Source organism: Chelonia mydas, chromosome 4, assembly GCF_015237465.2.
Source record: "Chelonia mydas isolate rCheMyd1 chromosome 4, rCheMyd1.pri.v2, whole genome shotgun sequence".
Taxonomy (NCBI): domain Eukaryota; kingdom Metazoa; phylum Chordata; order Testudines; family Cheloniidae; genus Chelonia; species Chelonia mydas.
The window spans coordinates 37340933-37368686 of NC_057852.1; the positions used below are offsets into that span (position 1 = coordinate 37340933).

General features: G+C 40.1%; 1 protein-coding gene across 1 annotated transcript; it reads right to left on the reverse strand.

Moving 5' to 3' along the window:
* Window positions 1–1196: 1196 nt before the first annotated feature.
* Window positions 1197–25778, reverse strand: LOC119565991. The gene is made up of 7 exons (XM_043545406.1): window positions 25712–25778; window positions 17661–17834; window positions 13971–14060; window positions 9504–9681; window positions 8121–8237; window positions 5591–5767; window positions 1197–2898 (listed from the first exon to the last, which is right to left on the reverse strand). Exons 1-7 carry the CDS (start codon window positions 25766–25768, stop codon window positions 2894–2896), a joined length of 798 nt encoding a protein of 265 aa, XP_043401341.1. The 5' UTR covers window positions 25769–25778; the 3' UTR covers window positions 1197–2893.
* Window positions 25779–27754: the final 1976 nt, after the last annotated feature.

The following is a 27754-nucleotide window of genomic DNA, read 5'->3' on the forward strand; positions in this document are numbered from 1 at the left end:
CAAGGTAGGACACCCAATACAAATTCTCCATTGGTAGAATTAGCAACAGTCATGGTAGGTACTGTGACAGCAGCACATGGTATTCACGTGGGCTGGGATTTTCAAGGAAGCCTACGAGAATTAGTTATCCAAATCCTACTGAAAAGGGATTTGAGAAACCAGTTCTCTTAGGTGCGTTAGAAAATCCCAGTGATACTTGGTTATACATAAATAAAACAGTCAGAGGCTAAATTGCTTGCCTAAAATGTGGCTGTTTGATCAATTAAAAAATAAACCTGTAAGTGATTTTCTTTCCAGTAAGATCTCCCATAGAAGTAGCTTTGGAAGATGGATATTAAAATCTATTAACTTTGAGGAAATAGAAAATAACTGTACTGCCCATTTCCCCCCCACAAAATTTATTTTACAAAATTAAAAGTGCACAATATTGTTTCTCTCATCTATTCCTGTTTATGACATTTTTTGACATACAAGTTACAAGGATTTGGAATTCCATGAACTATTGTCTATTTATTTTTCTCATTTGAGTTTATATATTTAAACAAGTGTAAGGTATTAATTATTATTAGTCAAATCTGCACATCTAAAATGAAGAGAACATTAAAATGGGTAAGTATGTGTATCCAGATTTGGTAGATATGCTGAGTACTCACCATTCAATATATACAGTGGCCTCACTTTTTTGCCAGTTTTCAAAATATTATAGATTGTGGCAATATTCTCTTTGTTTAACAAGGAGAATACGTCTCAAACTAGTAATACCTCCAGAACAAGCATGAACTTTTCAAGTGTACCCACTGTATATGGCAGGTACTGCACAAACTTAGAACCTTCTAGGAAGTGTTCAGTACCTCGAAGGATTGGGCATTCCTGCCCCAATCCTGCAATTGCGTCTGCCTGTTTAGAGTCCCGCTGACTACATTAGGGTTCTGCCCTCAAATCCTCCACTGATTTCCTGGGGGTTGCAAGGCACATAAATCAGGGCCAAATTTGGTCAAATGTATTCAGTAATAGTACAGGCGAAAAGTCAGTCCCACTGCAACTGTAAAAACTGAAGATCAACTAATTTCCTAATGCCAAATCCTGGTCACTGATTTCAGTGGGAATACTTGGGCCTAAGTGAAGCAAAATATGAGAAATTACAGACCCTGAATTTGTAAGGAATGATAGACAATTTCATTTTGTTTTGAAGTTCAGTCATTCTAAAAGGGAAGACTTTGGGTTGAGTTCCTTAGGTTTTCCATGAGATGTGTGAATAGCTTTCATAAATTATAAACTTGCTTGCATAGTGTCCGGGAAAACATGACTTCCACAACAAATGTAATGTTCTGAACAACTGATGTTTGGTTGATAGCCTTTACTCTGTTAGATCTACATGTAGGGTTATACTCTGCATATTTGCCCCAGCCACCTGCCTTGTATCACACCATTAGAGCTAGGCGCTGCTCAACAGATGTTCCACCGAAGGGATATACTATCCTCTTTATATGATGCTGCCTTCCTGTTATGACAGTGCAAATATAGTTTGTACTTCAGTGGGACCAAATCTCATTCCCTTTTAGAGATCTATCAAGAGCAACATGGATTTGGTACATACTATGATGTTCTTCCAATATTTTAACAAGAGGCTTCCCAGAATTTCCTGTATATATTAGGGTGTATGGGTGCATTGGGGTGGATGGACTGACAAATATTCATTCATTTCTCATTGAAATGCAAATGCTCTCTCATAACTAAGGAAGAGGGCAACATCTCAACAAAGGGCCCAGCAATGAAAACATATCAGACGTCCCACTGAAGTTAATGCAACTGTTTTTGTGAGTCAAGTCAGGTATGGACATTTTTGCAGACACAGTACCAGGCCCAAACCTACTATACTGCACTTGGCTGAAATATTTGTATTTTGTTTCTGAAAAATATACTGTGGAAGCTGATAGTGAAGCACAGGGTTCAATTTGTAGCTGTTGTATTAAAGAACTCATAGGAGTAATGCACTCTGTAGGTATCTTCCCCAGGAAAAGACTTTAAAATGCTAATTATATTTGGTGCAATCTGGTCCATTCCAAAGGAAAAGAAACATGCTGACTGAAACAACATTACAAGCATATAGATAAGCAGTCTCTAGCAGGAGTAATTTAACTGTATACAGAAAGAGGGTGACTCCATCAGAGGCAAATAAATCATTCCACAACTCCTTTCAATTTGATAATGACAGAATTTGAACCCGGAGTCGCAAGGACTCTGAGAGTCCTCTCTAGCACGTCACTGGGTGTTGGTAAATCACCATTTGGAACATGCAAACATCCGAAGAAGCCACACCTGACACACTGTGATCAAAATATGTAGTAATTTCTGTTCCATATCCCAGATCTATTATGTGGATGATAGAAGGATTTCACTCTTTGGTATGCCAAGTAAATAGTATTACGGTGTTAACGGATGGTGGTGGGGGGGTGTAAACGAGTAATCATCGACTATCTGTTAGAGCACTTAAGGAAGAATAAAGTAGAAGTTATATACTGAAGTAAATAAAACTTTAAAAAGACATGCTTAAGTTGCATAACAATTTTTAATACTAAATCCATGGTTTTAAAACATTTTGATCAATATTTCCTTTGTCTTCCTTTTTTGTCTATGTACTTACAATTACAAAGTGAGTTAAACATTTTGAGAAGTCTCCTTCTCTAGCTATTCTGCAATACATGGCTTCTATGGTAAATATGGTGTGCATATGGGAATAAGGGGCATTTTCTCATTATATAATTGATATTTTGCTGTTCGAAAAGAATGACCAATTAAAAAATAAACCTGTAAGTGATTTTCTTTCCTGTAAAATAAAATAAAGATCCAGAACATTGCATGCATCTCTCAGCCTTGCAATTAGTCTTCTTAATTACTCTGTAATACAAAAAGATTCACTGTTAGATGTGGTCATATCTTAAGCACATTGAAACACAGAAGTTTGCATTATAAGTTTTTATTATGGTGAATTCAGCTTAATGTAGCTATTCTGAATCAGAGAAATGTAGGACTGGAAGGGACCTTGATAGGTCATCTAATCCAGTCCCCTGCACTGAGGCAGGACTAAGTATTATCTAGACCATCCTTCTGTAACCAGTTCTTAAAAACCTCCAGTGAGGGAGATACCACAATGTCCTAGGTAATTTTTTTTCCAGTGCTTAACTACCCTTAAAATTAGGAAGTTTTTCCTAATGTCTAACCTAAATCTCCCTTGTTGCAATTTAAGCCCATTACTTCTTGTCCGGGCCTCAGTGGTTAAGGTGAACAATTTATCCTCTTCTTTATAAGAGCTTTTTATGTTCTTGAAGACTTTTCTCATGTCCCCCCTCAGTCTTCTCTTCTCCAGACTAAACAAACCCAGTTTTTTTTTTCCCCAATCTTTCTTTGTAGGTCATGTTTTTTAGATCTTTGATCATTTTCGTTGCTGTCCTCTGGAGTTTCTCCACTTGTCCACATCTTTCCTGACCTGTGGGGCCCAGAACTGGATACAGTACTCCAGCTGAGGCCTTATCAGTGCTGAGTAGAGCAGAAGAATTACTTCTTGTGTTTTGCTTACAAACACCTGCTAATAGAATCCAAAATGATGTTTACTTTTTTTGTAACAGTATTACACTGTGGACTCAGATTTAGTTTGTGATGCACTATAGCCCTGTCACAGGGCCAGTATCCTGGGGCAGTGCAAGGGCATGATAGCCCCACAGTACAGCCACTAGGGTTGCACCCTGTCTCAGGGTCACGTGGCCCAGTGGCCAGAGTCAGTGGGACTCCCCTTGTCTTCAGGGAAGCACAGCCCAATGGCCAGAGTGAGGAGGGCTCCCATTGTCTGCAGGGAAGCACTGTCCAATGGCCAGAGTGAGGAGGGCTCCCATTGTCTGCAGGGAAGCACTGTCCAATGGCCAGAGGCAGTAGAAGGCGGGTGGGCCACTCCCCAGAACGGGGGGGGGGGGTGCAGGAGGCCACGTAGGGGGACCCAGGCCTTCTCTGCTCCACCAGGTCCCAGCCCAGGGCCCTGGTAGTGGCAATAGGTTTTGCCACATAGTCATCATAGAATCCACCTATAACACACCGACTACTACAGGGAAACTGGCTGGTCCCTCCCTGGGCTTCCTACCTTGATTCCTGTAGCTGAGTCTGGGTGTCTTCAGGGTCTCAGCGTGCTGCAGATACCTATAATCTCTCTGGGGACTCTATGGGTGCCTGGGTGCCTGCCTGGGTTGCAGCATCTCCTGCTCCCTTGGTCTGGGCTCCTGGGGGCTCCTCATCTGGAGCCAGAAAGGTACATCTTCCCTCCTTGGTGGTCAGCCCTGACAGAGCTGTGCAACTCCCTTTTATACTGCAGCAGCAGTTGGAGCATGCCCAGCAGAGGTGAGGGGGCAGGGTTTCTGCTGCTCAGAGTGTTGCCTTAACCCCTTTCTCTCCAGTGTGGGGCCAGTACATCCCATCACAAAGCCCCAGATCCTTTTCTCCTTTCTAGGCAGTCATCTCCCATTTTCTATTTGTGCAGTTGATTAGTTCTTCATAAGTTCAATACTTTGCAGTTATCCTTCTTGAATTTCATCCTATTTATTTTAGACCATTTCTCCAGTTTCTGATTTTGACATGATTTTGAAGTCTGATCCTGTCCTCCAGAGAACTTGCATCTCCTCCCTGCTTACTATCATCTGCAAACTTTTTAAGTGTTCTCTCTATGCCATTGTCTAAATCATTTAGGAAGATACTGAGTAGAACTGAACCTATGACATCCCTGGGGGACCCCACTTGCCTTTCTAACTTGACTGTGAACCATTGATAGCTACCATCTGGGAATGATTTTCCAACCTGCTGTGCATCCACCTTATACTAGGTTCATCTGGGCTATCTTTCCCTGATTTCTTCATGAGACGGTTATGTGAGACAGTTATCATAACAGACATTCTTATTAGAACAATGTAGACAAATTTGTAGTACTATATATCATTTTGTAATAAACAGAAACTAGCAACATTGAGAGAATAGAATGGCAACAGAATTGTAATATTCACATGACTAAGATACCAATGTGTTGTGAAAAAGAAGGCCAAAGGCAACAAGCTATACATGCAGCTCTGAGGTATAATGGCACTACCTGGAGCGTGTTACTGATTTTATTTAATATCCTCATTATTATATGTCAGTTAACAAAATAATTAAATGCTTATAGCAGTAAGAATTGGAGGGGAGAATCTTAAAGCAAAAACTATAGTAAGGATCCTATTATCTTTGCCCCCTGATGAGCATAATGATTTTTGGAGGGCAAATTATCTAAGGAGTTCTGTTATTCACATAGCTGAAGTTGCATAACTTAGATTGATCCCCCCTCACAGTGTAGACCAGGCCTATAATAGCTATTCTGCAATGATTATTCCAGAATAAAAGTGTCCTCATGGGGGCTAATTTTGAAGTAATTATTGGAGAATAGCTATTTCAGCAAATTCTGAACTGTAGACAAGCCCTAATTCCATCTTTCAGAAAGAGGAAGAAGTGTTTGGATGGAAGGGAGAAAAAAGTTTAGTTAATAAATAAACCTCATTGGTTTTTAAAAAATACTTACCTGTCAGCTCAAGGGCTTTTCTCAATTCAAGGTAGGAGTACATCTTATTGTTATCATCATCAAATTCTTCCAATTCCTCTTTCTGAGGTGCATCTTCTCCCAGGACCTTTTCTATCTCAGTTAATGTCAGGTATCCATTTGCATTTTTGTCGGCACCATAGAAGAAGACTTGGAGGTCTATTTGAATCAAAACAGTACATCAAAATGTTCTATCTTTTACATTTTCACCTAGAATTTACACCAGAATAATCCATTCAAAATCAAGGGTGGAGCCTCAAAGGATTTCTAGCCAATCACTCTTTTCAGTTATCATTATGCAATAGATAACCATGTTGCTAAGGTTAGGGTTTTATAGCCACAGCCCAGGCTGTTGATAGGGCACATTTATTTGACCAAAATTCCTTGTGGGGCTCCAATGGAGCAAATACTACTGCAGCAGCTCTTCTACCCTTGCAGTAGGTGGATTGTGCATTTCTACCCATGTCGAGTGGAATCCACTGGCTGGTGGTAGCTCCATGCATGAGGAGTTAAAAGAACCCTAGTAAACACACTAGCCATTTACACCATCCGTATGGCTTCTGATTCATCTTTATCATTTCCCTCTTTTGTTTCATTCCCCTGATAAATATCCTCTCCATTTTACAAACCAGTCACCAGGTAGTTTATTGAATTAGATAAAAGAACAATCAACAAAAATAAAACAAAGCTGTCAGGTTTTCTCCTGCAAATGACTGATTGCAGCTGGTTGATGCAGCCCCCAAAAGAACATAAATGAATCTGTTCTACTTTCTAGTGTCCTTATGAGAGAGAATAAATTACTATATGATAAAATAAAGCCACTTCAGGATCATGTACATTATCTTAATTATAGAATGATGAGTTCTATAGACATATGCATGGTATCTCAATCCTTGGATGTTTATAAGATCCTATTTATTCAAAATATTTATGGGATGTCTGGAATGGGACCAAATTTGAACTCCTGGTCAGCAAATCCAATTATTAGTCATGTCCCTGACATCTGAAACAGAAAAAGATTCTTCTTGTCAGCATGTACAAAATGGGAAGTTGCTTATAAAGGTTGTAAAATAACGGTGTGCCTGAATGCAGCTGTAGAGATGGTTTCTCCCTCCTCTGGAGAAAGCTTTTCTACTGCAGAGTATTCAAACCTGCCAGACTGGCATTATATAACCTCCTGCTTCAGGGCATTATATAATCAGTTCTGTGGAGGTCAGAAAGAATTCCCTTGCACCCTTCATTCCACCTCTCCATGACCATTTGGACCAGAGCATTACTGATTAACACATTTTTCCTGTCAATATAAACAGCGAGGTGGTAAAAGCTACAGATGACATTACATTATTTATGTTATTTAAGACTAGAGATGACTGTGGGGAACTACAGCAAATAATAACAAAGCTAGGACTTTGGACAACAAGATGGCAGGTGATATTCAATATACCACATGGCAAGTACAAGGCAATGTACATTAGAATGGAAAGTTTGAACCACTGATGATTTCCACATTAACTATGACTAGTCAGGAAAAAGACCCTGGCATCACTGTGGACTGCTCAATGGAAATATCTGCTCAGTGCACAGCAGTAATCAAGAACCAGATAAAATCAGTGGTATGAGCTCACTTTGATTTCTCTGTTATCCCCAAATGATACAGCAGAAACAGAATAGGCCCTTAAAAGAACAAAGAAAAGGTTTAGAGGCATGGAGGGAATTTTATCTGAGGAAAGATTTTTAAAAATAGTATTTTAGTATTAGAATTGAAGAAATCACATTACATCAATGTAAAACTGACATGATATCAGAATCAGGAATATCTAATAAATATAGAAAGGAGATAACAAAGAGGTGACATGATAAAAGAAATCTGAAAATATGAATGATGTAGGGAAGCAAAAGTGAACTTGCCCATGTTCCCTTTCTCATAATACAAGAACAAAGAAACAACCAAGAAAATTAAAAAGCCACAAATTTAAAATTGGTAAAATTAAATAAAATATTTTGCACAATATATAATTGACCTGTGGAATTTATTGGAACTAATATCCTGGATCCAACACAGCTACCACAACATTCTCACAATATACAATATTCTTACACCAGTATGTTAGTCCAATAAAAGATATGACCTCACCAACATTTTCATTGTTGTTCAAGGTCATTTATACCATCTACAGGAATACTCTAAGCACGGTCTTGCATTGAAACTCATTAACTCATTGAAACTCAAATACATAGATCTTCAAAATAAAATTGCATTGTGCAGAGCTGCTGGGGATGTAACTCTCCCAGACGCTACCCCCTTATCTGGAATGAAATTCACGCTTGTTGAGGTAGGGCCTACACAAGATCTATGCACCACGTAAGTCCTATTTTGAGGTGTTTTTGTGCCTTTTGTCCGGGGTGAACTTCAGCCCTGGTGAATACCTTCCAGGTGGGATCCCTGTAGGCTCCTGACATTTTTTCTTTCTGCTTGATTGCAAATAATGTCTTCCAACAACAAGGATCTCACCTGTAAGTTTCTTTATGAAAGGGATGTTTATTTTGTGCTTCTCTTCCACTGTCTCTGGCTCCATGACTTGTGTCTGATGATCCAGAAGAACTGGGTGTGTTGGGTCTTTCACTGGTGCTACAGTGAACATAAGAGCAAATTCTTTCATTACATCAAAACTCATGTGAAATTATTACTTATTATTACTAATGGCAGAAAGACAACTGTTGCATAATTTATTTTAAATGACATAATTCTGATACTGAAAAACAACTATACCCAGTGTACACTCTCACCAGCTTCTTCTTGTTTTCTGAAGTTATTAAATCATTGTTTAGGGACATTGACCTTACTATGTTCTTTTATTCTTCATCCAACGTGGTATGTGGCTATTGCTAATAGCTGTTAGTAAGCATTAAAACAGTAGGGCCAGATTCTCAGCAGATATGAATCATCTTTGATTCAGTGAAGTCCACAGAGCTCTGCCCATTTACAATGGCTGAGGATCTGGCCTGTAATTCATAATAATGACATGCAGATTGATGTGAAACTAATGGCAATTCAGATGATTGGCATGCTGGTCAAAATATGAAACATAGTTTCCATTCAGTGGCTTGTAACTTTCTTGATCAGTATGTTGAAGGATATTAGTAGTAACTATGGATCCAGCTGGCATGTTGGAACAGACCAAGGTGGGTTACTCTTTTCTTTACTGTTTGTGTTGACTACTCATTTATGCTGAAATAAAAGCATAGGGCTCATGAAGAAAAGTTATTGAGTATCTTTATGTCTCTTTCAAGCAATTGGGTGTGTGTGTGTGCGTGTGTGGGGGGGTATTTTGTGTATTTCTTGCTTGGAGGATATTAATTAGCTACCGTATGGCTTCTGCAAGACAAGTCTCCACGTTGAATTAGAGGTTTAGGTGAGTAATAGAAGAACAGAAAGGGAAGTAAAGTTAGAATCAGTAAAAGAAAACATCCCTTGATACAATGTATAGTTAACCAGTTAGAGTCACTAAGACAAATACCGTGAAATACTTTTAAAGGGCTGAACAACAAACAGTATTTTGTAGCTATGAAGTTAAAATAATGTAATGGGTAATTTAACATCAAGTTTCAAGTCATAAACCAATTACAATTGGAAATCAAAGAGTTTTTTCTCCCCCATGTACAGCAAAACAAAATTACGCTGGTACGTTCTATAGCGTTGTTGTCTTCCTTCAAAACACCAAGTGCATTCCTCTGTTAAGGATTGTATCAGCATGTACAATAACTCAATACAAGGTTGCCTGAAATTCATCCAATTCCTGTCAATCTGCTTTATCTTTATCTTTCCAAATGTATCTCTATAGTGAGTATAAATAATGGGTTTAAATGTTAGTCTGGACTGAGGTATATGACCCACCATAATTTTGGGAAGATGGAGACAGAGTTGAAGGTGTATCTTCTTCTGTTTCCTTTAAGAGTTCAGATGTGGACACATAAGACTTTGAGTTTCCCATATCTGTGTGGTTCAAGAAGTTTTCAATAAAATAGAAATCATCTTTAAGCTGAGAGATCTGGAGGAACACTGAATCCAATCCCTGTCAAATAAAGGACCGTTAATAGATAGGCCATGTATTATGTCCATGAAATACTTTACCAACTCTAAAACAACATATCATGCAAAGGCTTCTTTTATGCATATGCAAAATTATTTGGACTGTGCCCTGCAAAGTGAAAAAAATCAGGAAAATTTTGCCTCTCAGAATTAAATATTATATTTTCCCCAAACTATTCCTTATTATTCCATCAAATACAAATAGAATGTTGTGGTCAAATTTGTAATGTAACTACATTGATTTCAATAGACTTTCACTAGAGATTAATATTAAAGTGGTGTTGCACTCTACTGTACTTCTTCTTTTACAGTTTGACAATTGCCATTTTTGTTTGGTTTACCTCTTCCTGAATGGGCTTGACCTCAGTGTAGACCCCAGGATCATTGCTTGCCCACAGGGTTCTTAGCAAGTTCAAAGAAGTTTAGCAGACACAAAATTCAGTCCCCACTTTCATTCAATAGAATAATTAACCTCTTGCAGTGTTTGAATTCAGGCAGTAGAGCTAGGTTGTGACTACTGAGTGAAAGGTACTGAGACTCTTTCATCAACTACTAGGGCATACTTCTATTTCCTTGTGTAATTCTAACAAGCCTGATGGTGAAACCTGTTTAATAGGATGAAGAAACTCACTGCACTTATAGTAACTTTATTTGGGATTTTTCTGTTGAGCAGTTTTGGAGTGACTATAAAGCAGACCCTACTTCTGCACAAACTATTTAGAAATCAAACCGTAGTGAGTCTAGAGAGCTGGTATCATGGCTCTTTTTATTTTGAAAAATGAATTACCCAAAAGTAGACTTTAAACATCTTTATATCATGAGTTCAATGCTCACAGAAGGTGCTGGGTTAAAGTTCTGGAGACTTTGAGCCCAATTCTCATTTACACTAAGGCCTCTTAAACTGCCTGAGTGATGACCTGAATGCCTTGACTTAATTTATCGACAGAACGAATACAGCATGGCTAACAGAAGTTCCTTACATGGCCCAGCGTATTCCTCAATCCTGACCACCTCTGCAAGTGACAGTCATCATGCCCGTTCAGTCCTTAACCTCTTGGTTCAGACTGCCAACAAGGGAGACAACTGTGATGTGGTTCCATTCAGTGAAGTATGGCTAATTTACACCCGCTGATGATCTGTCCCCATTTGTTTACAGTGGGCATGATGCAACAAATGGACTGAGCCTTTTCCTGCAGACAATATGTTATAGTGCTAGATTATTTGCTGCTTCTGAATGCAAATGATTGAAACATTCACTGTCTTGAATTTGTATTTTGAGCACAACTAATTTCAATGGCTAACGGGCTACAAGTCCCAAATTCTGAAAAATCTTTAGGGCTTCAGTGACATCTAGTGGTGAAGGTAATTCTTTGTATTTTCATTAAATTTGCATTGGATTTCATTAAACTGCAAAGGAGAACATCTTCAAAATCCTTTTGTTTTATTGGAAATTAAGTACAATCAGGCACAGGCTCCAAGTGAGCTGGTTGTCAGGCCCATGTGGGTCTATTTAATCGATTATTTTTGTGGCAAGAAACTCCCCCTCTCCATATGTTTTATGTAAACTTAACAACATAAGGGAACAGAATCTGAGACAACAAATTCACTCACGTACCTCATCCTCAGAACAAGCTAATTCTGAAAGCTCGGTCTGCTTATGATAAATACTCTGGGAACAAGCTGTGACTATTCTTCTTCACCTTCTGTCCTTTTCCTACTCCCTTCCCAACTCCAATGAAAACATAAACTACAATCCATGGAACTAACAGAGTTGTGTTAATTCTCTACCCTACTCATTGGCTTTATGTTGTATCCACATCCCCTAGATTTCATCTGTGTGTCTAGACATTCTAATCCCTTCAGGGCAAGGATTGTGTATTTTCTGTGCATATACAGCACTGATCTGCTCCACGTTGTATTTAGCTAAAACACTCTAAGGTCTGGTCTACACTGCCGAGGTATATCGCTATAACTACATCACTCACACCGATGAGTGACACAGTTATACCAACCTAAACCCACCTGTAGAAAGCGCTATGTCGTCGGAAGAGCTTTTTCTACTCTTTGCTCCATGTGTTGGCAGTGTGTGGCCTCACCAGGAGTGCTTGTATTGATTGTATTGTCAGTGTGGGGCCCTGTGGGATAGCTCCCGAAAGCCAGTAACAGGCAACATAACAGTATCTGCACTGACACTGCGTCAGCATAATGACATCAACCTTGACTCTGCACTGCTCGTGGAGGTGGAGTCATTAAGTCGGTGCAGTGGAGCAGTTACATCGGCAGGTGCAAAATTTAAGTGTAGAAATTTCCATAGTTAGGTCGATGTAAGCTGCCTTTCGTCGACCTAACTTCATAGTGTAGACCAGACCTTAGGAATTACTCATCTGAAATTAGTCCCTTCTGATACCTCCATCAGCCAGGCCAGGCCGGCCAAGTCATTGCTATTCACTGCACTGATGCATACTCTGACTCTTCTGACAGTAGGACAGAGTACTCAGCAAGAGCTTTAAGCAACTTTAACTTTACTATCATTTTCTGCTTAGCACACGCTATTTGTCCAGGGAAACATGTTGCTATGTTCTAGGGAAACAGCTCCTTTTCTATGTATACCATCACTCATGTGGACATTTCACAGAAAGTACAATGGCTGGAACATGGGGGGGGGGGGATGGAAGGGGGGGGCTACAGCCTGTTTAGCTGCTGTCCCTCTTGATGAAATTTCCCTATAGGTTTGTCTTCCTTTCATAATGTGAAGGAACACGGAACTGTGTGCGTGTGTGAGCAATTTCCCTACCCAAAATAAATCGCCACCTGAATATCCAGTATTTATTTCTATATCCTCTGCCTTTGTCATGAGTATCCATTCACAATATCCACATTTCCTTCTCTTGGCATCCAAAATGTGAAACACTATGGTGCTGCGGTATATTGGAAAAACAAGCCCCCATCCTAGGCAGAACACAAGGGCTACAATTTCAGCCCAGAGATTCAGCTGCTCTACTTGAATTGGGCTTTTGTGCTTTATGACATCCACAGAAGCATTTCACTGAATTGCTGCCTTGTGTTCAGTCACAGACAGTGCTCAGTATTACCCTGCATTTTGCATAAAAGCATCTTTGAACATATCCCCAGTGTATTCTAAGAAAAGACTGGCTGGGACTGGATAGAGAGCAATGGTATTTTCTTTTCCTGGGTTCAGAATCCATGCCATTTCATTTGAAAGTTTTCATGCAAGTAGTCACACTCTTTTGCTAGGTCAAAATCATGCATATCCAAACCTATACTGCTAATAGTCCAGGCCCCTGAAGCTTGAGGGCACATCTGTACTGCAAGGGGGAAAAAAAAAGAAAAAGAAAACAACCAGTGGCCTTGAAACTTAGACCCTGGGTCACATGCCTTTGGTTGCAGGGCTTTCAGTATGGGGCTAAAAATAGCAGTGTAGACATTTCCGCTTGGTCTGTAGCTGAGGCTCTCTCCTTCACTGGGTTTAAGAGCCAGGGCTCCAGCCAGAGCCAGAATGTCTACTACTGTTTTTAGTCCCATAACAAGAGCCCTGCAAGCCCAAGTCATTTGACCCAGGCTCTGACTCAGTGCCACAGGGTTTGTTTTGTTCTTTTTTTTTTTTCTTCAGTGTAGATATATCCTCAAGTTTCAGTGTCCTAGGCTATTACTAGTATAGTTTTGGGTTCTTTCTTAAGGAAATATTGACCAGAAATACATACAGATTTAGTTAAAGTTATAATTCCTCATCCATAGACAAAAAACATATAACCGCTAAAATATATCTAAGCATTATTATTAATGAATATTTATGTTCTGGTAACACCCCAGGGTCCAAATATTACTTTCCTCAGTATAACTGGAGTGGTATTAATGGGTCACTTCAGCTTGAATGGTCCCTTACAATATGTATTAACTACTTATGCTAAACAATCTGTTCCACCTTGTACTTAGCTGTGACACTCTGATTAAGTTTCCCAGGCCTAAAGAAGAATTCTGCGTAAGCTCAAAAGTTTGTCTCTCTCACCAACAGAAGTTGGTTCAATAAAAGATATTACCTCCCCCACCTCCTTCTCTCTAATATCCTGGAACATGGCTACAACAACACTGCATACATAAATATTTGATGACAGTTGCTGTGTTGAGACTTTCGTATATATTCCTGCCCCACGCTCCACTCCTAAATAGCAATGTTACAAATAAATCATTGGGTAGAGGAAGTTATTGTCTGTTGCAAACGATATTTTATTTCTGAAAAATTAACAAACTAACCTCTTCAAGGCGGTTTTGAAGGCTGTTCAAAGCCTCAGTGGCATTGTTAAATTGTTTTTCCATAACATTCATCTTAGACTCAGAAAGATTCTGCAAGAGTTAAAGAAAAAAATATTTAAGCAATATTTTAAAAGTTACAGGTAAGGAAAAATCCATTGGATTAAGCATTCCCAATAATTCAGAAAGTTCTTGTAAAGGTTATATATCTCTGAGGTATTCTTGTAAGATGCAGCTTCTTTATATCGCAAGAAAAGCAACTGTAATAGCATTGGAACAATACTGACATCTAATGGGCAGCCAAATTAAATTTTTAAAGGTACATTCCAAGTTTGCTTCTTCTTTAAAGATGACATGCTGAATAAAATTGTATGGGTGAAACAAGGGCTCCATTGAAATCAATGGAATTTTTGCCATTGACTTCACTGGGACCAAGATTTCACCCAATTTGCAGTGTTTAGATCCAGAGTTTAATTAAGCTAGAGGTCTGAGGTTCAGCTCTGGACTTGAATTACCAAAATCTGTGAGACCTTCGTGTGAGTTTTTAACAAAAAATGGAGGAAGTCTCATGAGATCAGTCATTCTTTTGAGATTTCAGACACATTCAAGCCAGCACTATACAAGTAGCCAGTTCAGGTGTTGGACCCAACCTGGGTTAGGTTTGAATCAGGGGAGTTGAATTCTGAATTCCACACAATTCAAATGGATTTTTTATTCAAAGTTCTTATTTTGGCTCATCTGTAACAGTAGCCACCTGGAAAGTCATATTACAATGAACTGTGCAATTGAGACATAATTTTGCAGCAATTCAAGTCACAGACAGGATCTCCCAGTACAATTGTCTCTGCATTTTTGGTGGTAAATGCAGTTATACTATAATTGTTCTCTACATCAGATGTTTGTTAGTTCAATGGGGTTGTGATGGGGTGTGCATACTCCTCACCAGGCCGGAAGGGGTTAACCCCACAGTATGGGCGGAGGAAGTTCCGCCCCTCAGACCATAATGGGCATGCTCCAAGTGCTATGCTAGTATGAAAGGGAGCAGCCCTGCTCAGTCAGGGCTGACCGCTGGAGAGAAAGGACCTTTGGTGGAGGGTCTAGCTAAGGAGCTGTCACAGCCATTGCCTGTGGGAGCCAGAGATCCCGAGTTCCAGACTGGAGGTCTGTGGCCAAAGGAGTTCCAGGGAATTACCTGCACTGAGGAGCACAGAGACCCTGATCCCCCATGGACTCCAGCTTCAGGAAGTGCAGTAGGAAGTGACCCAGGGAGGGTGAGCAAGTGGTATCTCCCACCAGTGTGAGGTCAGTGTGTTTCAGTGGGATTCCCCACTGACTCAGTGGATGACCACTGTCAGGGCCCTGGGTTGGGACCTGGTGGAGTTGGGTGGGACTGGGAGCTCTACCTGAGCCACCCCCCCCCCCGAAGTGGTGGCCCCTTGGGTATTGGACACTAGGCCACACTGCCTTATATGTGTGGGCTGCTATATTGACTCCTGCCACTGGGCTATGCTGCCCCGAACTCAGAGGCTGCAGTATTGACTCTGGTCACTAGCCATGCTGCCCTGAACTCAAGGGTCACTGTGTTGACTCCAGCCATTAGTCTATGGAGACCAGAACCCAAGGGCCTCTGCTTTGACTCTGACCCTTGAACTTCATCATGGTGAGGCCCAAGACAGTCTGGTAGACAGTATACCCACTGTCCACCCCAACACAAGATGGGGTGTGCACATGTAATGCTGACAGACCCTGGTCATCGGTGAGTGGGATCGTACCTGGTGCCTTTGGAGCTTAGTGCATGAGCCTCTACCACATGAGCTAAAAGCCAACTGGCTGTTAGCTAAGGCCGTAGAGCAGATTCATTTTATCTCTCTCTCTCTAAGTGCTCTTGGTGCCACTAGATGGGACAGACCACCACACCCAGAAGGTGTATGGGTTACATATACACCGCCACAGGGGTATTTACAAAAACTAGAAAAATACGACATTAATTTAAATTAGACTCATGGTCTCAAATAAACCGAAACACCCCCAATTATAGCATAATAGCATTAACATATAGATAAATAAATACATATAGCATATAAGATTAGATATTAAGAAAAACTTTCTAACTAGAAGGATAGTTAAGCACTGGAATATCAAATGAGGTTGTGGACTCCCTCTCACTGGAGGTTTTTAAGAACAGGGTGGACAAACACCCGTCAGGGATAGTCTAGAAGTTTTTCGTCATGCATCAGCACAGGGCGCTGGACTAGATGACCTCTTAAGTTCCCTTCCAGCCCTACATTTCTATAATTCTGAGATTGTATGATGGCGTCCACACAGGGTGAAAACAAAGACAACCTGATGGAAAGGCAAGCCTGAGCAAAGGCAAAAGGTGTGAGAGTAGGAGAATTTACCATTCCAATCAATGTGATCAGAGAATAGAACAAATAGAAAACAATGTTTCCTGAGCATGCTCCATTACCTGGATTACACTTGGGGCGGGGGGGGGGGGGAAGTGGGGAGAATATCAAGGTTAGAAAAGACAAAGGACCTGATTCTCCTCTCACTCATATAATTCCATTTACTTCAGGGGAGTTATTTCTGAATACACTGGTGTGAGATGAGACTTAGGGGTAAAATCCTGGCCCCATTGAAGTCAATGGGAATTCCCTGTTGAGTCTGTTAGTTACAGATTCTTAAATTATTATTGTAACTTTGGGTTAGCAATTTTCAGCTCTCTGTAGTGGCATGGTACAGGATAAGGCAATGACCACATCGCTCCTTTGAGTGGGCGGGGGGTGGGGTGGGTAGGAATTTGTCTGGGTGGCTGAATGGAGAGAACAGTGCTTTATGGCTGGGGGGAGAGTTTAAAAGGGGTAGCCCATGCGGTGAAGACCCCTTTCGCATGGAGCAAGCTGAGGTAGCATCTACCTTCCCTCCCCTTTAGGTGGTGAAATACCAGGTTTAGTCTAGACCTGTTGTGGGCATTGCGCTCGCCACCCCTTTTAGGGGGGCTGGGAAGGAATTTTTCCCTTACCACCAGATTGGCCTAGGTGGAGTTGGGGTTTATTCCCCCTCCCCACAGTGGGTTTAGAGAGGGCTTTGTTGACATGTGGCATGAAGGGAGTTAGGCTGTATGTCACAACTCATTATGTAAGTGTGGGGCAGATGTCAAGTGACCAGATAAATGGCTTGATAAAGAACTTAAAAAGGAGGTGTTGGTTAAAGGAATGGAACTGGGGGGAGGGAGATTTGGGGTTCCTATGACTGGTATGGCAGGCAATCAACTCATCTATCTTATAGCCCACCTTAGCCCTCCTACGAGTGGGGGTGGATGGGTCCCAGCAATGGATTGGCTAGGGGTCCTGGATGGAAAAAGAGGAGGAGCTGCTAGAAGCGTCCTGAGAAGTTATTGAATGAACATGGGGTTACTGCACTGTAGACTTTTATCTGCCAGGTAGTCCCAGACATCTAATAATAAAGTTGTGGCCTGATTAAAACCTTACCAAATGTCTCCCGTCCTCCTTTCATGTAGCCGGACAATGACAGGGTACAAGGTAAACCACAATTTACACTTACAAAATCAATAATAAATTTTGCACTGTCAGTGTGGAATTTAAATATCTTCCAAGCTGGAAAAGGGTTTAACATTATATTGCAAAAATGTTTGTCAAATTCTTCAAGCATACATTGCTAAACAATACAGACCTGTGAGTTTAGAGAATGCATCAGAGAATCATCTCTTCCCTCCATATTGAGGAACTGGCCTGTGAAATTAAGCATGTGGTTTTGCAGCTGCGTTATTCTGCCTTTCATTTCTTGGAACTCCATTGCTGTAGACATATTCAATTTACGAACACACTCAAGTAGATAAGAAGTCTCCTGTGACCAAAAAAAGGGGGAGGAGGAAAGAAGGAGGTTAAATGAAAGAATATGGAATTCTATCATTAATTTAGGAAATCCTTTGAGAAATACAGATGTTACCCAATTGCCCTATGAAGCATTGGATCCACTTTATCTTCTTGGTTGCTAAATATCAGAGATATTCTCTTCTCAAGCACAAGATGGAAATTGCTATTCAGCATTTGAATCCAACAGCTAAGCATCTCACTTCATATAATCCTGCTCTTGCTGTACAAGAAAATGCTTACACCATTTTCTCACGTTCTCATGGCAGTTTTGTACTTTAAGGCTCAGTTCTTGGTTCATTGTGTATCACGGTATCTTTTTGCTGAATCTTGTATTTTTATATTATCTAAAAATTAACAACATTTTCTAAACAGGAAAATAAATAGGAATATCACTTCATTTCATGCTGAAAATGATAGAATGATTGGAGATGAGCCATTTAAACTAAGCATTGCCTCAGGACAACACCAGTCTGCAGCAAAATGGCATTGTGTGAACTCAGGCACTCTTTATGGCCCAAAGTTTCGTTCCCTCTTGTACCTGCCACTCAAGGGCCAGATACAGTCACAGTCTCCGCATAACCCCTAGCATATTGTGGATGCAAATCACCCAGTATCATGGCCCAGTCCCCATCTGTACCATCCCATTCAAGCTGGACAGACATGCTAGTACAAGCATGCTATGCCTTTCAGTGGAATGCTGGAGAATATGCACTTCCTCTGTATGCTGGGATGTTGAGGGAGGAATTTTGCCTTCTCATGCATAGTCACTCCTACAGCTCCCTCTCAGGTGGTCATTCTCTTCACAGCCCCATACTCAAGACAGTGCTGATTCCTTAGACTGCACTGTGTTGCTCAGTCACTAATAAAGCATAGCACAACTGAAGAACTCCTTTCCCCCCTTTTATAAATGTTTCAATTATTTTTGTTTATTATTATTACTACCTCTACTGTAGTAATGTCTAAGCACCCCAAACAGGTATTGGAACCCCATTTTACTACCAGCTGTACACACAAATAACACAAAAATAGTTCCTGCCCCCGAGAGCTCACCATCTATGATTTAGACAGTAAACAAGATATGAATCAAGAGATAAATGGTATGGGTGATGGAGGGCAGTGTAACAGTCAAGATGGGAAGAAAAGGTGCATTTGCAAAAGTTAGATATTCACTGTGCTTAACAGTCAGTCAAGTATATTAAACTAATGCAACTTGGGTATCTTCTGTGGCTTTGGTATTTGTAGAAGTTCACAGCCACCAACCAGCTGGAATTGGACAGGGGCTAAACTGTGCCCAGGGGTACACCACAATGGGTGAAAGATGAGAGCTCCTTGGGCAGTCCCCAAAGATCATCAGGGCACAATCTGTTCCAATGAGAAATATTTCATACTCTATGTACTTTCAGACTGTTGAGATGAAATAGGAATACTTAGAGGATCTACCTATGTGACACTGGTTTGAGTGCACCCTCTGTGGATTTAGTCAAATTAATTCCAGCGGTCAAAACCTTTTCAGAAATATTTTGTTGTATTCCTGATTAAAACAAATCTAGCAGTATTCCCTGACATGTTCACTTCTCAGTTCCATTAGTAATTTACATCATGCTCCTTTCTGAAGAAGTCATCAGGAAGACTGCTGATAATAACAGGCTATAAATGGCAAACAGATATCTTAATTCTCAAGAAATGGGACACATTGGCATTCACATCAGATACAATCAAGAGGGAATGCAAAAGTTCCAACATAATAAGATGTTTTCAGTAATATCATCATTTACAAGGTGTACTTTCATGTCTTCAAGATGAACCAAATAGATTACAAAGAAATGGTTCATTTACTTTGGATAGATAGCACTTTCTAGAATAAAATGTCATCAGATAGATTTCATTTTTTACATAGATGCCACCTTGTAGAGAAAAACTCCAAGCTGGATGAATCCATACTTCTCTACCTGAAGGTCTTGAAGGTCTTTCAAGATGACAGAAATCTCATGTTTTGTAGCTAGTTTATCTGTACCTTTAACACTCATCACCTCATACAAATGTTTGAAAAGTATCTCCCTGGCATACAATGTCTCAACGTTCATTTGGTTTGGGCTTGTTATTAGTGGAGGTGGGCTCAAATGGAATGGTGGAAACACACACAAATCCTGGGAAAGTTTAGACTCAGATCCCAGTCCAGATCCATACTCTGCCACTGAGGCTTATAGCCAGTTCTTACCATGAAAGAAGTTGTGGTGTTCCCCTTTAAATCCATCATAAGTACGTAATCTTACTGGTTGATTCAGTCCGTAATGCAAAAAGCTCTCCCAAAATTTAAAGCCTCAGGTTGTACCTTTGGCAGCAAAATAGATTTGCACCAGATCTTGGGTATCTGCATCTGAATATGCTACCCTAAAGACAGTAGAGAAGATGGCACCATTTTGACACTCAGTCCTAAAAGGTGCTGAGCCCCATTTCAACAAACATTTAAGCAAGTGCTTAACTTTGAACATGTGAGTTGCTACATTGTCTTTACTGGGAACACTCACCCACTTAAACACAAGCTTACACCTTTTTCTGGCCTGGGCCAGAATGCTGAGCGCTTGTAGGATCAAGCCCTAAGTCAATAAGATTTTAGCATTGTATTTATCAGAGTGTATATGGCAGGTACTGCAATGAGAATTTCCCATTGTCATGGATGAGATCCGTAGGGGCTTTTGGCACTAATGTACTAAATGGGGCATTGCTATGTAGTATGGGCCTCAGAGAAATATCTGTAAGATGGCACTTACTAGATATTTTCTCTTTTGATAAGCAACAAAATTAACTGAAACAATTTATTTCTTTTCAGTATTACAGTATAACTTTGTAGGTATCCCAAGCTGCCAGTGTGGACCCCATGAAAATGTGGGGGAAAGCATTAAAGTGAATGGAAATGTGAATTGAACCAATGGGTTTGTTAGATGTCTTGGGGAAAACACCCATCTGCTTGAAAAGAATAACAAGGATTAGACCCAAATGCACAAAAGCAAAGCTCAGGGCTGCCAATGTCCATTATGTAGGTTCCTGAACCTTCCTCTGAAGCTTCTAGTACTGGCCACTGTCAGAGACTGGGTTCCAGACTAGAGTTTTTCAATAGAAACTTTTTTTTTTTGGTGAAAAATGTGCCACCAAAACAGTTTGTGAATTCATGTTTATTTTGCCTTATTTTTTCAGTCAAAACCCCCCAAACTCTAAAATAAAAATTAAAAAAAAAAATTGTCAGTATGTCAATAGTTCTGCAATGAAATGTTTAAACTTTCTGATTCAGAACTACGTTTTGTTTTGAAATTTCCTTTAATTTTTTTTATTAAAATGTTAAAAATTATCAGAAATGAAATTTCAAAGTTATGATTCAGTCTGAACTAATTGTTTCATTTGACCCCAAACAACAAACAAACAACCTATGTTCAGCTCCTAGATCTGCCACCATCTTCTTTTGTGATCTTATATAAGTCACTTATTCTCCTTCTCTCTGCATTCATCTGTAAAAATGGAGACAATGCTACTTCTGGTATAGATAACAGAACCCACATGGCAGTTCTGGAGAGAACATACTGGGTAGTGTCAGATGTACTTTCTATCAGACATCAGTTTCCTCATACCTGAAGTGACAGTTCCAAGAATGGTGACAGGAAGATGACACCGCCTGCCTGTTATTACACTGGGCCTGCCACTACTCAACATGCCAAGAAAATAAAAAATGCTAAGTGAGGTGATAGCAGAACAAGGGCTACAATCTTCCTACTGTTTTCACTTTGTAGTATATTTACTTGTCAAGAGCCCCACAGGTGGTATAAAGGAACTGTGTTGAATTCGTCTTCCATAATAAACTGGGGATATGTAAGGAACACTATTCTAATTGCAAAAATCACTGCAGATGGCAAATGCCTAATGTCTGCAGAGATGCGCTGAACTACTCTATGAATACCAAACACTCACAATATTATCAGTGCTCCTGCAATGAATCCCTAATGACAGCTTACAGAAAATAAATATTCCTCTACCTACTAACATTTTGTGCTCATTAGCCAAAGACTTCCATCTGAGTTAGTTAAGGACACTGGCAAACATCTGAACTAATTCCTTAATGCCTTTCCTCCTGAAAATAGCAAAATGGAACATATGTTTCTAAATGTAGATTTTTGACATCTTGTGTGTTTTTTAGATAACTGGGAACAGTGTGGCTCTCTATGAAATTAGAAGATGTAGAATGCTATCACAATTGAATGGAACTAGACTTAACTAAAACGATGATGAATAAATATATTTCAAGCAGAAAAAGGCGTACACTCTCAATTGCTACCTAAATTGTTTTGAGTCCGGAAAAAATTATAATCTTCTCTTAAAAAAAGAGTTAACATGAAAATAGGGGAAAGTAACATAAATGGAAATGGGTGTTTTGTAGCAATGGATGGCCAGCTTGATATTTCAGCAAATAATTGTTTGCAGAGAAATAAGTATCCACTGTTTGCTAGTGTGACAGATGTTTACATTACAAATTCCTGCAATATGTGTCTACCCTAGTAAAATAATCAACTATTAAGAATTCAGAGAAGGGTGCTCTATGTGATGGTCTTAAGATTTCAGATTCAAGGGAAAATATATAAAGTGGCACCACTAAAAGTTGTGCATTTATCACCAGATATAGTTAAGTTTCACATAATAATTCCCATTCTAAGTATAGGCAATATTGTGAATATAATGAGAAAGGTAAATATTTCAGGGAAAACATACTTTAAAAATCATGTTCATTGTATAGGGACTGCACCTGTTTCCACTGATTTCATCTTGAGCAGAATGAATCCCACACGGTACTTCAAGAGGAGGAACAGGATATCTATGTTAAATCTGCATGGCACTTTCCATTCTAAAAACTCTTGAAGCACTCTAAAGACTCCATGTTTTATGTGGGACTTCAAAATCAGGCAGGGGGATAAACCTGGGGCAAGGGAGGTACTTTTTGCGAGTCTCATGTAAATCTATTCAGATTTTGCCAAGTCAAAAGCTGTCAACAATCACAATTTCCTCTCTCAAGTTTGCATAGCACAGCTTGCTTTTAGTACAACACATACACCCCCTGGTGTCTTGCTTCAAAATTTCATACAGCACAGATTCCAGACAGAACATAGACAAAATGGAGGAAAAAAGGAGGGAAATGCTTATCTCCTCCCTGCTGAATTTCCCTCATTAGACTGTCTTTTGGCTTAGTGGAAATGCCCTGTGCTGGGAGGCAGGAGGTTGTGAATTCTAGACTCCTACCTTCTATTTAGAATGAGGATTCATGCCCCACTGAGAGATTACATAAACTGGGACTAGACCCCACATCAACCCTCATGATTAGTCTGTCTTGTCTCTGAGAGTGGCCAGTACCAGCTGCTTTAGAAGAATATTCTGGAATCCTTCCATCAGCATTTCTAGGATAATCTGCCCACAGGGAAATTTTCTTCCTCATTACTTACACTTTGGCTTATGCTCTGAAGCAAGAGGGTTTTATAACATTTGCAATTTTTTTGGTTAATCCTGAGTACTGTAATGCTATAAGTTCTTGTTATCCATAAACACGTCCATTCCTTTCTTGAACCCCGCTAAGCCTTTGGCTTCAGTGGTATCTTATGCCAATGAATTCCACATATGCAAAAAAGCTTTTCCTTTTATTGGTTTTACATTTGCTCCCTTTCAGTTTAATTGAATCTATACTTGTTCTAGTATTATGAGAAAGTGAATAGAAGTTCCCTACCTAACTACTCTATACCATTCATTTGTACCATATCCCTTCCTACCTACTTCCTCCATAGAGTTAACAGTTCATCTTTTCATTCTCTTCTTATATGCAAGTTTTTCCATACCACTAAATCATTCTTGTCCCTCATCTTTGAACTGCTTCCATTTTTTTGGTGTCATTCACATACATAAGAGGTAAGTATTATAAGTACATCATATATAAGAGCTAGGTATTATTGTAATTAATATTATTAATAATAATAAAGTTTATTTACTTCATTAATTTTATATAACACATTCAAATGTTATGATAAGGAGAGCATATGACCTGGTTTTCTGAATTAGTCTGTGTACTTAAAGGTTAGAGGTAACAATAAAGAAGAAAGCTTTTAATTCAACAATGAATATGCAGTGCTGAACAGACTTAGATGTACTGCTGATAATGTACTTGTTACCATCCATTTGAAACAAATTGTCAAACTTGCTCTGATGGCTCAGAAAACAACCTTGTGTATTCCCTTTCCAAAAGAATTCACACATGCAAAGTTCTGTGCATAAAAAAATGTAGCTAGAGAGTTTTGTGACTATTCCTTCAAATATGTGTTCACATAACTTTCTCTTGGAAGCTTTTGCACTACCATCTAGAAAACTAGGCGTCATCTAAGTTAGGAAGTAGAAATAATAGTATGTGACTAAAGTGACCAATCACACAGCACAAATAATGAATATGCAAACTAAAAGTCAGGGAAAGACTTTTGTGAACAATCTGTAGGCTGTCAGAGCAGTAAATTAGTGGCTACAGTAAGGTACTTTCCCTCTTGAGTGAAGGGGAACAAGAGAAAACTGTAACTCACTGAGTCACAATTTCTTCTCAGGGATGCTCCTACCCCTTTTATAAGGCTAGAAATTAGGTTTCAAACTAGCCCTGAATGTGTTAATCTGTTTTCAAGAAAGAGCACTCCTGTTTCTTGGGGTCTGTGGATCCTGAAGCCCACTTTGAGAAATAATTATTAAACCAGTCATTGAATAATTCAGAGTAACGAAGAAATTCATAAAAATCCAAGTCTGTTTGTAGATAATTTACAAACAGAAAAAGGGCTAAATAAGTTAAATAAATTATTTACTGCAGATTATTCACCCAGCTCCAGCCCTAAAGAGCAGTGAGCTGGGGAGAGACCTGATCTTTGTTACATAAGGTACACATACAGGCTGGCAACCCAAAGGCATCTTTCATTTTATATAAACAAAGCTGTAATCCAATAGCCAAGGAAGGTCACCAGTCTGCTGCCAGAGCCTATTTGTGCCTTGGCAGCAGTAACAAAGCACATCCAAACAAATGGAACATCATCGGGACATCATGTACCAGGGATGTTGCTATAATAGCATCCTATACTCACTGGCCCCAATTCTGAAGCCTGGTCGAGTTGCACTTGACTCAGAATTGTAGGGACATGGCAACTAAAGTGTTTTATACTTTATCTGTAGTTCCCTGATCTGATCCTAGGGCAATCTTGGGGGGCCAATTTGGTCCCCTACACATCTTCAGCTGGCTCAAAGTTACACTGGTTAACCATGGCTCCCAAGGAGCAGCACCCTGGCCTGAACTGTCAATAAGGTATGGGGCTAAGAGAACAGGCTACACCACTTGTAGTTTTCCTCATGCCAGGAGACCCCACAGTTAGCCTTTTAGGCCAGTTTTATGGTCCATTATCCTGTTGGAATGGCACTGAAGGCCTGGAGTGAGGTCCAGGACCTGGCTCACTCAGCATAGGTATAAATGACTCGAGGGTACAAGGCAGAGAAGAATCAGTTCCCAGGTGAGGCTTATTTTCCTACACTCTGCACTTTGTATGATGTATTTTTTAATTTTTCTAAATGTAACCAGACATCTCATTAATACCATTAATGTGAAGCTATTGGCCAGCACTTTTTAATCAAGGTTCTTGCTCTGAGAATAAATGATGGGCAAATAATAGGCCAAGTAACGATTGAGAAGCCAGAGATCCTGCAGGAGCTATGCGCCTGTTTAGGATTAACCTACATCATTCAGTTTGTTGAAATCCCAATTCCCCTAATGAAGGAATCAGTATGGATGCCAAGAAATACCTGGATTTCTTCCTCAGAGCTATTTTCACTGTTGTGCTGAGACAGCATTAATTTCATTTCTTCAGGTTTTTGGGAAACAATCATCTCTATGGATTTCATACCCTAAAAACATGAAGGAAAAAAAATCAGCAACATTGCTCATAACTATGGAAATTTCTTGATATAATTTCCAGTCAGTTCAGTTACTCCATCACCAGTTCACTACAATCAACAAACACTGACTGTGAGACTGTCATTCGCCCTTAGGTAGCTATGCTGGAATATGAAGACATATGCCCCAGACTCTGCTCTAGTGCACAGCCTGCCTGGATCAGTTGTCTGAAAACAGAGGAGAGAGAAAGCTCCATAGGGTTTCTGATCTCCCCATGGCCTTGGATCTATTCTCCTCCCCTAAGATACTGGTCAGAAAAGCAGAAAATGAATGGCTGCAGTATGGAACTTTCTCTCTGGAGCCAGGGGGAACAAGAGAAAGAACTGTAACTCCCTGATTTACAATACCTTCCCAGGGCTGTTCCTGCTCCTTCTATAAAGCTAGAAATTAGGTCTCAAACTAGCCCTTAATTTTTAAATCTCTTTTCAAGAAAGAGAACTCCTGTTGCTTGGTGCCTCTGTATCCTGAAGCCCATTTTGAGGAATAATTCAAATGAAGGCTAGATTTCCCGGGGATCAAAATTACAGTAATAGAATAATAGAATATCAGGGTTGAAGGGACCTCAGGAGGCCATCTAGTCCAACTCCCTGCTCAAAGCATGACCAATCCCCCACTAACCCATCCCAGCCAGGGCTTTGTCAAGCCTGACCTTAAAAACCTCTAAGGAAGGAGATTCCACCACCTCCTTAGGTAACCCATTCCAGTGCTTCACCACCCTCCTAGTGAAAAAGTTTTTCCTAATATCCAACCTAAACCTCCCCCACTGCAACTTGAGACCATTACTCCTTGTTCTATCATCTGGTACCACTGAACAGTCTAGATCCATCCTCTTTGGAATCCCCTTTCAGGTAGTTGAAAGCAGCTATCAAATCCCCCCTTATTCTTCTCTTCTGCAGACTAAATAATCCCAGTTCTCTCAGCCTCTCCTCATAAATCATGTGCTCCAGCCCCCTAATCATTTTTGTTGCCTTCCGCTGGACTCTTTCCAATTTTTCCACATCCATCTTGTAGTGTGGGGCCCCAAACTGTACACAGTACTCCAGATGAGGCCTCACCAATGCTGAAAGAGGGGAATGATCACATCCCTCGATCTGCTGACAATGCTCCTACTTATACATCCCAAAATGCCATTGGCCTTCTTGGCAACAAGGGCACACTGCTGACTCATATCTAGCTTCTCATCCACTGTAACCCCTAGGTCCTTTTCTGCAGAACTGCTGCCTCACCACTCGGTCCCTAGTCTGTAGCAGTGCATAAGATTCTTCCGTCCTTTGAGAGGAAATCATCAGCTAACCTCTGGAGCCACTTACCATTTCTAACACATCAACTCTTTGTCTCAGAGAGACAGTGTCCTCAACAGAAATGTCACTTCTGGGGTCTTTGGCTTCGGGAGTGGATGGTGATGGTTTCAATTCATCAACCTAATTGACAACAACATTTATCAGCCATTATTTCCCTGTTATGAAACATCAAAGCTGGCTAATGGCTCTGATGTCCCTCTCAATGAGGCAGTTGTGCTTTTCTCAACTATAGAGATGGATTCATCAACGCAGAAGTTGTTGCACAGTGCCAGCAGTAGACAGGGTCACAGATTCTGAGATTGCATGGAGGCCTTCTCAGTGGAAACAGAGATCATCATGGGTGTGTTTTCACAGTTTTGCAGAGTGTGTGAGAGCTCCTATTCTGATGTTCAGAGAGTTCTGTGTTAAACTCTCTTTGGGAGAGGGGATGTGTATGTGTGATGGTTCATTTTCCCATAGACTCACAGAATTTACATGGTCGAGTAGCTTCCATTAATGATAGGAATTTCATGAACAATGCCCTGTGTATCAATAAGAAAAACAGAACCCTTTTTGTTTACCCTCCCTGAAAGTAAATTTAATTCAGATGAA